This window comes from Bufo gargarizans, chromosome 3 (genome assembly GCF_014858855.1).
Source record: "Bufo gargarizans isolate SCDJY-AF-19 chromosome 3, ASM1485885v1, whole genome shotgun sequence".
Lineage (NCBI taxonomy): Eukaryota > Metazoa > Chordata > Amphibia > Anura > Bufonidae > Bufo > Bufo gargarizans.
The window spans coordinates 421,142,274-421,159,282 of NC_058082.1; the positions used below are offsets into that span (position 1 = coordinate 421,142,274).

The 17,009-nt window shown below is 42.5% G+C and overlaps 1 protein-coding gene across 2 annotated transcripts in view; it reads right to left on the bottom strand.

Annotated features, from left to right (window-relative positions):
• Window positions 1–3,451: 3,451 nt before the first annotated feature.
• Window positions 3,452–17,009, bottom strand: part of RBBP5 (RB binding protein 5, histone lysine methyltransferase complex subunit) — a 49,649-nt gene continuing 36,091 nt past the window's right edge. Inside the window, exons 12-14 of one of the 2 annotated variants that reach the window (XM_044288415.1) lie at window positions 10,332–10,561; window positions 7,389–7,466; window positions 3,452–4,634 (exon numbers count right to left, since the gene is read on the bottom strand). In XM_044288415.1, coding sequence (XP_044144350.1) covers window positions 4,606–4,634; window positions 7,389–7,466; window positions 10,332–10,561 — 337 coding nt within the window. In that variant the 3' untranslated portion in view covers window positions 3,452–4,605. Of the gene's footprint in view, window positions 4,635–7,274; window positions 7,467–10,331; window positions 10,562–17,009 lie in introns of both variants that reach the window. The other variant, XM_044288414.1, reaches the window with a different exon arrangement.

Here is a 17,009-nt window from a genome sequence, read left to right on the forward strand (position 1 = left end):
CCCGCAAGGCTCTGTCCTAGGACCCCTGCTCTTCTCTATCTACACTTTTGGCCTGGGACAGCTCATAGAGTCCCATGGCTTTCAGTATCACTTCTATGCTGACGACACACAAATCTACCTCTCTGGTCCAGACATCACCACCTTACTACCAAGAATCCCACAATGTCTATCTTCTATATCATCCTTCTTCGCCTCTCACTTTCTCCTAAACTTAACATGGATAAGACAGAATTGATCATCTTTCCCCCATCTTGTTCAACCCCCCCAACAGACCTATCTATCATGATCAATGGCTGCACACTCTCCCCAGTCAACAAAGCCTGCTGCCTTGGAGTGACCTTGGATTCTGCCCTTTCCTTCCGACCGCACATCCAAGCCCTTTCCACCACCTGCCGCCTCCAACTCAAAAACATCTCCCGCATCCGTGCTTTCCTTAACTTTGAATCTGCGAAAATGCTTGTACATGCCCTCATTATCTCCCGCCTAGACTACTGCAACATTCTCCTCTGTGGCCTTCCATCTAGCACTCTCGCACCCCTCCAATCTATCCTCAACTCTGCTGCCTGACTAATCCACCTCTCACCCCATTACTCCTCTCCCCTCTGACAATCCCTTCACTGGCTCCCCATTGCCCAACAAATTCACTTCAAAGTACTAACAAATACATACAAGGCCGTCCATAACCTGTCCCCTCCCTACATATCTGAGCTAGTTTCCCGATACACCCCCACACGCACTCTCCGATCCTCACAAGACCTCCTTCTCTCCTCTTATTGCCTCTTCCCACAATCGACTCCAAGATTTCTCCCGTGCATCCCCCTTACTCTGGAACTCGCTACCCCAACATATCAGACTCTCACCTACAGTGGAATCCTTCAAAAGAAACCTGAAAACCCATCTCTTCAGACAAGCCTACAACCCGTGACTCTGCTGCCTCTATACCGCCATGACCAACTTAACCTGCACCTACTGTGTCCTTCTCCCATACCATGTAGATTGTAAGCCCTAACGGGCAGGGCCCTCTCTCCTTCTGTACCAGTTTGTAACTCATCTTGTTTATGATTAGTGCAATTGTCTGTATTATGTATGTGCACCCCTTATCATATGTACAGCGCTATGGAATGAATGGTGCTTTAATAATAAATAATAATAATAATACACCAAGGATACATCTTCATAAGCAGGGTCCTCTCTCCTCCGTAACAGTTAACTATGTATGTACACCCCTGATCATATGTACATCGCCATGGAATGAATGGCATTTTAATCATAAGAATAAGAATAGTGTATAAGGCAGTATATGTATAAGGCAAGAAATGCAACTCGGATCTAAGGATTTTAAGATTCTCCAGGACTAACCCATTTATAATGACCCCACCGATCAGCTGTTTTGTCACTGGAATTGCACATCTCCATATACTGTGAGGTGGTCATGCCTGGTTACTGCAGAGCTGCTCCCATTCACTATGGATAGGGCATCAATAAATCAGTCCTGGAAAATCCATTCAAGGGCTCATGCACACAAACGTTTGCCGGCTGTGCCCGTACTGTGCCCTGCAAACAGCTTGAATGGGTCCGCAATCCGGAAGATATGGAGCGGAGTGCTTCCAAGGCATTTTGGTCCGTGCCTCCACACTACAAAAAAAATAGAATATGCTTTATTTTTTTGGGGGTGCAGACAGATCACGGACACATTGAATGGGTCTGCTTTGGTCAGCGCAGGCCACAGAGACAGTGCCCGTGCGTTGGGGACCATAATTTGCGGTCCCTAATGCACGGTACGTGTGTCACACATTTGTGTGCATAAGCCCTAAGGAGCAGATCTTTCAACTAAAATGCTTTAATTAAAAGGAACATCTCATGTATTTAATTTTAATTTCATTAAATCTAAAGATGTAGAAGAGAACTTATTGCTATCAAAAACTTTCCCGGGGCCAGCCATATACATGGAAAAGTGGGCAACGCCTCAAAAATTAGGGAGAAGAGAAAACATTATTAGTTCTACTCATGAGCCCACTGTACCATTTTCAGCAAAATTTTACAGCAATGTATTTTTCTGTAAGATATGGACATTATTTAGGACCGTATACATTAACCTCTTGAAACAGAATTCCATACATGAATGACATTAGCATTAAATTTATGTATACAGCAGGCTCAGAAGCGGAGGTCGCTTCATTTGTGGTAGGTGCTCGATGTATAATACAGCAGATAACTAGCTGCAATGACTGGAATCAGAGATTACTTCAATCCATTTAACCCCTCTGAAAATGTGGTCAATAGCGATCACGGCTTCTGAGCACTATATCTTCTCAGTCGCTATAACAGCCTTGGCCCTGGTGAAGGTTCCCAGGTCTCTCATAGTAAGCTGCCTGTGGCACAGCTTGACAGGCAGCCTGTCGAAATCCCACAAACTGCAATAGTAGTCTATTGCAGTGTATGGTGCAAGAAATCAGAGGATAGCATGTACAAGTCCCCTAAGAGGACTAAAAGTTACAGTTAAAAAAAATAACATTTAAAAACCCACAAAATAATGATTCAAATAATTCCTAAGTGTACATATAAAAAACTAAAAACTAACTAATCCCCTTCAGGACCCTGCAATTTTTTTGGCTTTTTCACTTCTTGCCTTCACAGAGGCTAACGTTCTTATTTGAACATATAGCTGTATAGGGGCTTGTTTTTTTAAAGGCCAAGTTGTACTTTATAAATGGTATTTAATATTTCATACAATGTAGTGGAAATCTGGAAGAAAATTCCAAATGGGGTGGAATTGGGAAAAAAAAACGCAATTCCACCACAATTTTCTGGGTTTTGTTTTTAGGGTGTTCCCTATGCGGTAAAACTGACCTGTCCCCTTCATTCTCTGGGTCAGAACGATTACAACGATACCATATTTATACAGGTTTTTTATACTGAAAAAAAAAATTTTTTCTTTACATTGCCATATTCTGACCTTCAGAACTTTTTACCTATCACAGGCTAGGGCTCTATAGGTATATCGCCATGGCAGGCCTCGGATCCTTCAGTGGGCTCGAGGCTGCCACAGCAAGCGGTTCCCTCGTTCTTAGCGTGGGAGAGCCATTCGTACCCTGGGAGCACAGAATTCCCAGTGAAAGATGCCATGATCACGATATCTGAGGGGTTAAATGTCCAGGATCTGTGTTATCGCCCATCACAGACATTACCTCGGGGTGTTTGCTGTGTAAGCAGCATGCATCTGGTGACAATGACACCAGCTCAGCTTCTGAGCAGGCACCATCTTTAAAGTTCATACTTCTACTGTGTATGAACAGCACATGTCCGAAAGAGAATGATATGTATGAAAGCACCTGAAAATATCTGAATTATTATGCTGTAGCAGTATCGCCATAATCATACTAACCCACAGAATAATGTCATTTTTTTTTTATGCATCGTGAACACCATAATAACAAAACCCCCCAAAAAATGGTTGCATTTTTTTTTTTATTTCACCACACAAATATTTTCCAATGTTCCAATACAAGACATGGTAAAGTAAATGCTGACATAAAATAAAAATAAAAAATACAACTTGCAATGGGGGTGTTGTCGTTATTCCTAGAGCCTCATCTCACTGTGCCCTCTCTACTTTGATGAGGTTTTTACTGCCTGCCCTGTTAATCACGTCAGTTGCAGAGAGAGCAGAGCCTATGGAGTAAGGGCAACGCCCCCGTTGCTCCTAGAGGCTCCTTTACATATAATAAAATCATTTTCACAGCACTGCGGGCATATATGTACTCTGGACCAACACAGATGCCTTCAGCTGCCAAGTGCACATGTAACAGGTCAGCCAGTTTCATAGCTACAGATCTGCTGACAGATGTCCTTTAAAAGATCTGCTTCGAGAGAAAGTAATGACGTTTCAGATTTTCAATGTAATAGGATTTAAATGAATACATGAACTCAAATCAACATAGCAAAATGTATTCAAAAGAAGAATTTTATTCCTCCAGCAGCTATGGTAAAACAGAAATCCATGGGATCAAAATGTATTTACAGAGGAAAAAAGACAAAAAACACAATAAAAAAAAAAAAAAAGTCAGGTGACAGAATAGCTTCCTTTCAGAGTACTAGTAAAGAATAGCTTGTATTGAAATTGTTAAGGTCATGTATTCTCAATCCTCACAAGAGGCTTTCTCCAATAAAAAGACTGCCGTAGAAAAATAGAAAGGGGCCGGTACTATCTAGTATAAATTCAGGCTCACCGAGATTGGCTGTATGCAGTCTCCATGGCAACAGACTACAAACACTTTCATGTTACTATGAATGCTTATAGCTTGTAGTCTGTTGCTAAGGCGTAAACTAGAAGCAACTGAGAATTTTTTAGTTTTAAATCTCAGCGGGACTAAACCGGCGCATTAAAAAACAAAATATATGTACAGGCAATTCCACAAAACTGCTGCAAGGTTCACAAGTATGTCTGCTATTCAACATAAAGCAAGAAAATGGCAGAAGAAACCCATGATATGTCCAGATAAAAAATATCCCATGATGTTACTGGATAGGACGATATCAATTTTAAGAGTCTGCAGAATTCTCCACGTTGGCAAGTTGCAGAAGGGTCCAAACCCAGAAGTCTTCTCACAACAGCTCAGAGATGGCACCTCCACCTGAAAAAAAGACAACACAGAAGTAGAACGTGATAACTGAGGCCTAGTTCACACGTAGTCAGTGATTTTCATCAATGATTATGAGCCAAAACCTTAACAAGTGCAAATCTTTCCATTAGGCCTTCTCTGTGTAGGCTCCAGTTCTGGTTTTGGCACACAATCCCTGATGGAAATCAATGACCAAATCACTGAAGTGTGAACTAGGCCTGAAGGTGAGGCTCCAACTTTTTTTTTTTTTTTTAACACTGGCTCTGAAGTAATCAAATGTATAATCTTTCTCCTAATATATCTTCAGCATCAATTTGAATTTAAAGGGGTTTTCGGGTTGAAAATTGTGATGGCCTACCCTTAAGATAGGCCATCAATATCAGACTGGTAGTGTTCTAACTTTCATTACCCAAGTTGCAATTAGATATCTGAAGGGGCCATCAGACCCACATCAATCTGATATTGATGACCTATCCTAAGAACAGGCTAGCAATATTGTCAACCGAAAATCCCTTCAAGCGTATGAATAGTTTGTTTTTACAAAGATTCTGGACTTCACACTTGACAACTCAATCGCCAATGTAAATGAAAAGGTGGAGCATCACTTTAAAATCACAAAGGCATGAGCAGGGGGGGGATGAAGCTGCAAAGCACAGAAGCATCTAGATATCACTGTGGACACATGTCTAGCAAGACATCTACTTGGTAACTGGTTCTATTGGTAAACGTAATCCAGCAATTCAAGGATCCTCTTATGTCCAAACCATTCATCCTCAGGTCAAACCAAACGGATATGATGAATTTTATTTTAAGGGGAAGCCTAGTCTAAGAGCCCATTTACATGGGTAGATGATGGGGTCAATTATTGGGAACCAATCTTCTTATGGGCCAGTAATCAGCTGACAAATGAGTTAACATTCTTTTGTAAGGTGATTCAATTGTTGACATGGCACAAAAAAAAAAAAATCTTGCTGGCAGCATATGGCCCTGAGATGTGCTGCTGTGAAATAATGAATCTGTATGGCGATGAATGATCCTAAAATGATCATTCATCACCATACAGCAGCGATGATTGCTGCATGTAAATGTTGTGAATGAACATTTAGATTGTTTGGACGTTCGTCCCCCGATCACCGAATCCTTCAGTACCCCGGACAGGTTTGACAGGACATAAATAGTGATGACCTATCCCTAGGATAGGTCATCACTATCAGATTGGTCGATTCTAACTCCAGGCATCCCCACTGATCATCTGATTAAAGATACCATGGCGCGCTGGAACTAGAACAGCTCCATACACTGTTGTGCCCAGGAAATGTACTGCAAGCTTAATCCAACTCACTTGATTTGGCCAGATATTTAAATTTTGGAAAACACTTTTAATCCCTCAGTAGCCCAAATCACCAGAAGTATTACATCAGCCTTTCTCCCCGTTAGACCGCAAGGGAGTTAACGTTTTGTCTTGTCAGTAATACCAGTAATTATATAGACTTTATACTGACACTGTATGCAATGTAGGGTTTTATAGTGTCTATTCCAGTCACTCTAAAATTACTTATGTGGCTGCAAACTGGCATTGTGTATCCTGCGGCTATAAGCTGACAACCCATTATGTCATGCACTAAACTCTGTGACAATTGCTACCTTTGTGTCCGTTGATGGAGGTTCAATTGCAGGGAAAATGAGGTGCCGAGTGGGTGATTAAGAGCATTGCAAGTGCTCAGGGGCTTCTCACCCCACTCCTTCCCCTTGATATTAGCTAAAAGTCCCCTCCCAGTTTAAAAATCACGCAGCCCAGTAGTGAGATCCAAGGACTGTGCACGTGCAGTGCTTTCCCTTCCGTCAGCATCAGCCTCATTGACAGTACTGGACATTCAGGATCCTGGGATTCACTGCAGGGCTGTGAGACATCGGGGAACGAGGGAGCTTTCAATCAGCATCAAGGTGGAGTAGGGGGGCAAGGTTGCCTTGCTCAGGACAGTCTACTGGGAACTTGCCAGCTCATTTATATATGGGATCAATCTTTATATTCATTGACGGAGGCTCCGAGAAAATAAAGTCTGCTTGTAGACTCTCCACTGTCCAGCACTGCAAGTCAGCAAATGCAGTCTGAACAGCACTAAAGCACCTAATGGGAAACGCTTCATATCCAGTTTTCTTGTAAAGCCCCATGCTACCTCGAGTAAGGCCATTACAGGCGCTCTTTTTATCAGACACACTTTACCAAGCTTTCTAGATTTGCTGTACTAACAATTTAACAAATTCATTCTATATAAACCGCCTGCCAATCAGTATACAGAGGGGCAATTTCAGTTGCTTTCTACAAATGGAACTGATTTATTGCCTTCAAGAAGACAAGGATAATACTTGAGTCTTAAACCAATCATTAACAGGGGAACAGTATGAAAAGTACCGGCTATAAATAATGTGTGCTGCTGGCTGACATGGGAGATGTGTGGAAATATAAATCTACACAATATGAACATCCCAGCAAAGATACCCTTCCATAATTAGTCCACCCTGTCTCGTGATGTTGCAGATAGTTCCCACCTGGTATGAAAGGTTTAAGACGAGCGAGGAGACGGAGGCTGCACGAAGCCAGAGGCACAGGAAGCAGAGGTGAGGTTCTGCACCTACTTGTACAATGCTTACCTGTCAGCACTTGTGGCAGCTCACTCTGAGCTTTGCCTTTCATTGCTGAATCCAGAGGCATGCCCCTGTCACCCTTGAAGGCGTTCGATTTAAATGGAGAGTCTCTCTCTTTACCTTTAGCTCCTTTTGGTCGTCCAGATTGCTTCTTCTTGGATTTACTGTCCCCTTTAGCTCCCAACAGCGGGTGAACCTCTGTCAGATAAGTTTCAACACATTTTTGTAAGAGATTGTAATTAACAAGCTTTTAAAAATTTATTTTAAAAAAAACTAGAATTTAAAGGGGTTATCTTAAGTCTAAAAGATCCCCTCCAATGCCCAGGCTCCCGATGTGCTCCCCGACACCCACGTCGCTCCGGATCCCTGCAGGCTACCGCTGCATCCCCCATGTCACGCAGATCAAAACATCTGGCAGCAGGGTGGAGCAGCCAATAGCAGGCCGCAACGGTGATGAGCCCCCTGGAGGCTGGTCATCAGCGCGACCTGCTATTGGCTGCACCCCCCGACACCGGATGTTTTGATCCGTGCGACAGAGATGAAGCAGCGCCGTTGCAGGGATCTGGAGCAACACGGGTGTCAGGGAGCAGGTAAGTATAATCAATATGAGGGGCCTTGGCATTGGTGGGCATCTTTCAGAATTTGCATAACCCTTTTAAGGAGAATCTGTCAGATGCTTTTTTACTCACCGAATGACTGCTCCAAACCTGTGCTTTTCAAAAGGTGAAAAGCAGAAGCAACAATTTGTTACAAAAAAAACAAAACAAAGACAAAACTTCAAAGTCCACTTGCGTCATATGCCAATTACCTTTCTGGAGTCAAGGAAGTGGAGATGCTCAGGAGAGACATCAAGATGGCCCTGGCCTAATCTAGATTGACTGATGTCTCAGAGCACATACTCCCCAAGACGCTGGGTGTACCTACCTTTGGCTTTGGGGAATGCACTCTAAGTATCAATTGCCCAGGACAAATATGTCAATTTTAAACACAAGAATATGAACAGCATGCCAACGTCTCAGATGACATGCACAACAAAGGAACTATTATACCCTTACGCACATTGTTTTTTGGACAAAAACTTTTGTTTTGGTGCATTTTATGAGCCAAAGCCACAAGTGGATTCAGGTGGAATTGGAAATATACATGAATGACTTATAGTTCTCATTCCTGCTGATTCACTCCTGGCTTCAGTTTAATAAAAAAAAATACGTAAAAAAAAAATAGATACATTTTTTCAAAAAATTCTGCGTGTAAAACCATTCTTGCCACATTCTTAATTAACCATTTGTACCCTGGTGTTTAAATAGTGTACAGTAAGAAATCATCCACCCTGGCTCTAGTTTTAACATACAATGTGAGCTCTGTGATGTATGGAACCTTTTAGAGTCAACGGGATGCCTACTTCAAGAAGATCTTATTGTATGCAAAGCCTCATAAAGAGCAATTGTAGATGCTGCAAATGCCAGTTCTAAGTAATGGGCATCAGAAGGTTAATGAAATGGAGATTAATGAAAGTAGATTTAGAGATTTAAAAAGGGTTTTCCGAGATTTTATTTTTACCAATGACCTGTCCTCTGGATAGGTTATCATATCTGATCGGGACCACACCCGGGACCACCGCCAATCAGCTGTTTTGGGAAGGAACTGGCAGTTCTGTGGCCTTCTTGCCAATCACCAGGCACAGCGCTGTACATTGTTATACTAGCTGTGCTTTGTATCGTGCTCAGCCCCATTGACTTGAATGGGGCAGAGCTGCTCCTAGGCCACTTGAGGCTACGTCTACATGACATTTGTTGCGCGACATTTTTATAATGGCAGTCTATGGTGTCACACTGCAACATGCTGCGACGCAACAGTCTCAGAAAATCCATTCGAGATGTTGTATGTGGCAGTATGTTGCAGTGCGACACCATAGTCTGCCATTATAAAAATTGTCGCGCAACATTGGTGTAACAAAATGTTGCAGTGTAGTTGTGCCCTATCTGTCACGCGACAAATGTCGTTGTGTAGACGTAGCCCGATAAATGAACGAGTCACTCAGCCTGCGAAAAGCAGAGAGAGGCCATGGCGCTAGTGCGAGCCCCAGTGTCTTCTCAAACAGCTGATTGGTGGGGGTCTGACACCTGGGACCCCAGACAATCAGATACTGATGACCTATCCAGAGGATAGGTCATTAGTAAAAAAAGATTAAAAAAAATAGAAAATCTGAGAAAACCCCTTTAACCTCTTTCCCACATCTACTGTACATGTACAGTGGATGTCAAGTCTTTAAAGATAGCATCTGCACAGAACCTGATCGACCACCATAGCTGCTGGGTACCTGCTATTTTACACAGCAGACAACCAATAACAGGGTTCATGGTTGGAGACAACCCTCATCACAGACTTTTAACCCCTCTGATGCCATGGTCAACTGTAACTACTACATCTCAGACATTTACCAGGAGCATATTGCTCCCAGCGGTTGAGCGGCTCTCCCACTACAATGATCACGGGAGCAGTCCAGTTACTATGGCAACTTCTCAATGGGATCCTTCTGGTGCTGTCACATTAAATTAAGCGAGGGATCTGAAACTTCCATTATTTAAGTCTCTGCTTGGAGTGGAACAATGCAGATCATTAACAGTGATGTGGAAGCCGCCTTATCTGGGTCGTGTAGACAATTGTTCAATTTCATATTTAATAAAGAAAGACTGATCGCCAATTTTTAACAGTGTCTTGTTAATATTACTATTCTAGACCTGGCGCTGGGAAAAAAAAACAACAATCTATTACCAGTTTTTAAGAAAGCAGCTATGACGAAAGATAGAAGCAGATTTGTCCAAAGCCCCACTTTCCCACTAAATACGATTAAAATACACCATACTGACCAAGTCACCAAAATCAAGGAAGACAAATGAGTTTTTTTTTTTTTAGCAAATCAATAAAACCAAATCCATAACAAAACATGCTGAAGATAAAACATATTAACCATGTATTTGACATTTTGTTTGAGCAATCACTAACAATATCTGGGAAATCACACAACTGTATGTTTTTGGCAAAAGAGAATCACGCACTTACCATCACTGGGAACTCCTTGTAACTCAACCATTGTGGTCTTTGGTTTCTTCTTTGGGGGCTGTACACCATCTGAAGAGGCCTGCCGTTTCTTCTCTGTTCCCGCCCCATCCTCTGTGAGTGACATTTGACCGGCGTCTGGAGGTGGCCCATAGGGATTTTCCTCTGGATCCTCTACTTCTGGTGCAATAGGTAGGTATAAAAGTGCTTTTGAATCTTCTAATTCTTCATCACTGGAAAAAAAAAAAAAGAAGCAGAAGTCAAAAGACAATAATACATATCTGTCCACACAGTTATGACAACTTTCTGGCGTCATTTCACAGTACAGAATGCGTCACTTTCTTGACAAATCCCTACAGCCAGAATAGTGGAGAAAAATGAGACATGGCCATCTTGTCTAGTTTTCTGCAAGGTTTCTACAAAAAAAAAAAAGAGTTGCAGACTTAAAAAAAAAAACAACAACAAAAAAAAAAGAATTCTAGAAAAATGCACTAAACTGGATGCTGTATATCCTCAGAAAACCTAAAAATAATCACCATGGTACACCATGTCACAAGCTTATCCACTTCACAAAGAATGCAACTTGGGGTAGATAACCACCATGTGGAATAACAGTGTAGCCACTAATAAAAGATCCCAAAACACATCAGAACTACAAGATCTCAGGTAACTTCACCTGTGCCACACCAAATGTGGTCTCTATGGTTGTATGTACCAAATGTACAACTGGGGCCTCTATGCCAGTGAAACTGGTCAAAAGCTTAGAACAAAAATGAACTCCCATCTATACCAAAATACTTTTGCAGCCATGAACACAACATCATAGACCTGAAAGTCTTGATATTAAAAAGGAATTTGAAATCTAAGAAGGACAGGATACGGGCGAATGGGGGAACATCAAAGTCATTCAGATTGGGAAGAGGAACCCGTCAGGGATGTCCATTATTCCCCCTTTTGTTTGCTATTGCAATTGAGCCGCTTGCCTGCTTGTTGCACTCATCTTATAAGATTGTAGGGTTTCCCTGTGGTACATGGGAGGAGAGGGTGTCCCTTTACGCTGATGACATGTTAATTTATTTGGGTAATGTGGAACAGTCTTTAGGTCCTGTCATGACACTTATACGGGAGTTTGGTGATAGGTCTGGTCTCCGTATCAACTGGGATAAGTCCACTCTCCTACCGCTAGATGAATCTGCTATAACTTATCCCAAACTCTTGTCCATTGCAAATTGCGCATCAGGTCAAATATCTGGGGAGAATGGTTACAGCAAATTCTAACAGTTATATTAAACTGAATGTGGAGCCGCTCTTAATCGCAATGCTGGATAAGATAAAGGCTTGGTGCAAGTTGCCGCTATCTGAAATTGGGAGGAGTAACCTTCTTAAAATGATTCTCATGCTCAAACTCATGTATATACTGCATAATTCCCCACAGAATATTCATAAAAATTGATAGGTTGTTTAGGGATTTGATTTGGCGCTATAAAAAGGCGCGGATTAGACTGGACACTCTGCAGAGAGGGAAAGAGGAGGGAGGGTTATCAGTACCGAATGCATGGCTTTATTACATCTCGGCCCAGCTGCAACAGTTGAGGGGAAGGGAGAGGACTCCTGGAGACGTTGCCTCAGCTAGATTGGTGGCACACATTATTGGGCACAGTTCTCCGGTGGCTTTATTCGAAAATAGCGGAATTGTTGGTAAGCTGTCGGGGCACCCCACACTTTTTATGATGCACAAGGTTTAGCAAAAATGCCGGGCGCCGTTATCAGTAAAGGGGTTTTACGCAGTTTTCCCCTATTTGGAGAAATCCGCACCTCCCTGAACTGTTCCAGTTAGATGGCTTTTCACCCTGGGAGCGCAAAGGAGTGAGATATTTATGTCAACTACAGAGTGCTGATGTTTTTAAGTCCTTTGAGCAGTTGAGAACTGAACTTGGTCTCCCACACACGGCCTTCTATCAATTTCTACAACTTCATCATGCCTTTCAGACACAGGCTAAATCCGTGTAGTTGAAATGCACTATGGTCCCGTTGTTTCAGCAACTTCTCACAATCAGTTCGAGTGGTCTGATATCATCTACCTACAGGAACTTGTATGTGAAATCACTGAAACAAGAGGTTTTAGCAGTCAAATCTAAATGGGAAAGGGAGGTCGGGCCGATCTCAGAAGAGCAGTGGAATTCGCTCTTAGCGCTCACTCCACAACTGTCAGTTTGTGAGGGGCAGCGTATGTCCCAGCTGTTTTTAATACACCGGGTGCATAGGACGCCAGAGTTTTTATGCCAGATAGGTGTTCGGGAATATGCGGATTGTCCTAGATGTGGCAGGGGCCCGGCATCCTTGTTACACATGTTCTGGGATTGTGCAGAGCTCCGGAACTTTTGGTCCGCGGATCTGGCCCTAATAGAAGACGCATATAATATTGCGGTTCCGCCTGGACCGAGAACATGTGTGGCCAGGATAGTAGACATCAAAGATCGGCATCACCGTCTGGGAGTACAGCGTCTGCTATTTCAAGCTAGGAAACTAATAGCTAGATTTTGGCTTAGACCTCAATCTCCGACTAGGGGAGAATTCCTCAATAGAATGTCAGATATAATACGCTTAGAGAAAGGTGTGTATGTTAAAAGAAACGGTGTTGTACAGTTTAACAAAATATGGGATAACTGAGAGAAATGTAGGATACAGTGCCCGGTTTAGCCTCTCCTCGTAGTTGGACTATGACGTATGCTGTATGACGGTGTATAGTGCTATGTAGGTCGGGTGTGAAGAGGTCTGCTAAACAGATAGGAGTACACCAATGGCTATGCCTTTGATATGTTAATAGGACGACCAATTTTGGAGTTCGGATCCGCTCCATCGCTCGGGGTGGGGGGGTAGTGGGCTTTAGTTGGGTAGGGAGGGATGGTCTTATGTTTATAAATTATTGGATGGGAAATGCGGTTCTGTACCAGGTATACTGTGTAACTAGATTACGTGATTTTATGTACTTCTTGTACCATGGTTGATGTAACTTGGGATACTCATGAAAGTAACTATTTGTCCGATCTTGTAATGCTATGGTATTTTTGTCATCAACTGTTGCATGTATACTGTGCAGACTATTTTCCTTTGTATTTTTGTGATTTTCAAAAAAATCTAATAAAAATTATCTGATTTAAATAGATTTATGTCCTTCTACATCTCTTAGGGAATCTGTCCCTCAGACCTCTTTGGCTCATCACATTCATTGATTGGATATCTAGAGGAAGGTAAAACTTCCCCACTCATCTAGAATTGCTAAAATAATTTACTGCTACAACTGTTTACTCCTCCACTCATACTGGCCTGCTTTACATCACTTGTCTAATCTACCCCATTATTCCCATGTAATTTAGTGTATAAAATATGTACATACTTCAGATACGGTTGTAATTGATGCCTGAGGAAGAGGTCTGAGTATTCAAGAAAATTTAGAGTTGTGTTATCTTTTCAGTTAGCCAAGGTATCAACAATTGGGGAATATCATTTTTAATATTTTTTACTTAATGGGTAACACGGTACAAAAATAGTTTTTACTTTAACAAAGTAGCCACTATATTTATACCATATCCCCTACTATAAAAGGAACCTATCAGTTTCATGCCACATGCAGCAGAAAACGGGAGCAGGTTCTCTCATTTTAGGAACATGTTTTTTTTTCTAAATCATTGAGGAGTTTCAGATAAAGAACAAAAGCCCTGATTTATCAAGATCAATGTGCAAATACTGGGTGTAGGGGGATATATCTCCCCCATAGTTTTAAAGGGAACCTATCAGTGGCAAAAGCCGCCAGCAGTAACTTCAAATAGCCGGCAGTGAGTTTCAAATGATGATTTTCTTGCTGCATTCAGATGAGGCAGAAGTATGAAAAACGTTCTTTTACCCTCCGTCCGCGCTATTTTCCAGTCAGGCTTGAAGTCAAGGGGGCAGCAACCTCCTTGCTTCAAGTCAAGGTAACTGCACCCCCTTCCCTGCCTCTTCTCCTGTGACTGACAGCTGGCTGTTCGGCAAAGCCAGCCAGCCGTCGGGCATAAGCGCCGTCAGTCACAGCGAAGGGGCAGGGAAGGGGTGGGTGGGATACCTTGACTTGAAGCAAGGAGGCCGCTTCCCCCTTAACTTCAAGCCTGACTGGAAAATAGCGCGGATGGAGGATAAAAGAACGTTTTTCATACTTCTGCCTCATCTGAATGCAGTAAGAAAATCATAATTCGAAACTCACTGCCGGCTACTTGAAGGTACTGCTGGCAGTTCGGGACGGCTTTTGTGGCTGACAGGTTCCCTTTAAAAAAAAAAGTTGGGCACAAGGAGAGGTGTCTGATCAATACGGACAGAAATTGTAAGTATATGCTAAGATCCGGTAAAGTAATGATTTAAAGGTTAAGGACCCCTTTTAAGTTTTCAGACATGTATGTTGCTTCTACCTGTTCCCATGGCCTTGGTATTTTTTTTTTTAGCTTCCGGTTAGGTCTGCCATTTCAGGCAGCCTTCCATAGGTATCAGACGGCTTCTCTCTTCTCTTGTTATGGAGCTTAAGGTCCTCCTCTCCATGTCACTGCTTACCACAGTCATTCTACTTGAGGGACATTCTTATGAGACAAACCCCTTGGCCGTAGGTCTAAAGGGGACGTTTTTTTGATCCCTTAGGACACTCTTACCTTCCCCCACGACAGCACCCCAGAGAGAGGATCTGCCCCCAGGGACAGGAAACCTGCAGAATAAAAAAGGTGGAGCCTCTCTCCCATCTCAGTGTGGTTTCCTGTTCCTGGAGCAGGAGACCTGCAGTTTTCTTTCAGGTTCTGCCCATAGCTTGGAAGTCCCAGAGATGCTCTGGAGAGTTATGTGGCACATACCTGCTGGGGTCTATCGCCATCACTCATATGTTGGGCTAGGCAGGACCTTAGGAGCCGATGCTGGTCCAGGCTGCCTCCTGACTCTTGTGGCAGGTGCGTGTGCGCTCCTCAATGGAAGCAAGGCCATGCTGGAACAAAATATGGAAGGAAACACCCTCATGTGAAGTGGTGTATTCCGCCGCATGCGGCCGGCATTCAACAGGAGTTGTATTGTCCGAGCGCCACGGAGTTACCCGGCATGCGGTCCACAGGAGGAAATGGCAGAGATGGACGCCACTTCCAGTAAGGCGTGCGTTCCACGTGACGCACTTACAGGCATGTGACCAGATTTGCGTTCCAATAACGGGGGGTAGAGGCAGGAGAATATAAAAGTAAGTCAGAAGGGTATATGGACCTCATATATATTATATGGTAGAAGCTTGATCTCTGCTATTCCTCCCAGTTAAAATCTATATAGTTTAATTCATTGAACCATTTATATATTCTATATTTGGTTATATGCTCCCAACTAGTGGCCATTTTTGGTAATGCACTTGTTTTTTCTTGTTCGTGATAACTGTGATTCATTTCATTGCTCCACCCCTTCTGTGTACCTCACTTCATGTTTCTTTATACTGCTCCAGCATATGCACAGGTACACATGTATTCTCATGTACACTTATGAAAGCATCATCTTTCGACCGCACAATACTGGAATCCATCTGTTCCGCTGTACTCTGTTAGCTGGCTTACAGAATAAAACAACTTTCATGGATAAACTCGGTGTTGGGGAGTTCAAGCTATCTGATAAAGATTGTCAGCAGTGATTATATCTGCTTATACTGTTATCCTTTATTTGGGGCTACACTTTGGCGACTGCCCAGGAATCTGTCCAGGCAAGGTTCCGGCTGTGTGAACATGGAGAAAAAAAAAAAAAAAAAAACTGATCCGGGAGAAGGCGAGATTTGTAACAGGGTTAATGTTCCTGGAGGGATACACCAAATGGAAAAGGATTTAAGAAAACTAGAGGAATGGTCAAAAATCTGGCAACTTAAATTTAATGTTGATAAGTGCAAGATTATGCACCTGGGGCGTAAAAATCCAAGAGCAGAATATAAAATCAGTGAGTCCTAACCTCAGTATCTGAGGAAAGGGATTTAGGGGCATTATTTCAGAAGATTTAAAGGTAGGCAGACAATGTCATAGAGCAGAATGCTTGGGTGTATAGGGAGAGGCATTACCAGTAGAAAGAGGGAGGTGCTCATGCCGCTCTACAGAGCACTAGTGAGACCTCATGTGGAGTATTGTGCGCAGTACTGGAGACCATATCTCCAGAAGGATATTGATACTTTGGAGAGAGTTCAGAGAAGAGCTACTAAACTGGTACATGGATTGCAGGATAAAACTTACCAGGAAAGATTAAAAGGACCTTAACATGTATAGCTTGGAAGAAAGAGGAGACAGAGGGGATATGATAGAAACGTTTAAATACATAAAAGGGAATCAACAAGGTAAGAGAGGAGAGAATATTTAAAAGAAGAAAAACGGCTACAAGAGGACATCGTTTTAAAATAGAGGGGCAAAGGTTTAAAAGTAATATCAGGAAGTATTACTTTACTGAGCGAGTTGTGGATGCATGGAATAGCCTTCCTGCAGAAGTGGTAGCTGCAAATACAGTGAAGGAGTTTAAAGGGCTTCTGTCACCACCCAAAAGTTTTTTTTTTAGGCTAATTAAAATCCTTATACTGCGATTTTTCAATATATAGGGCTCTTACCCTTTTCTGTTGGCTAGTTTCTTTAAAAACAGCACTTTTATAATATGTAAATTACC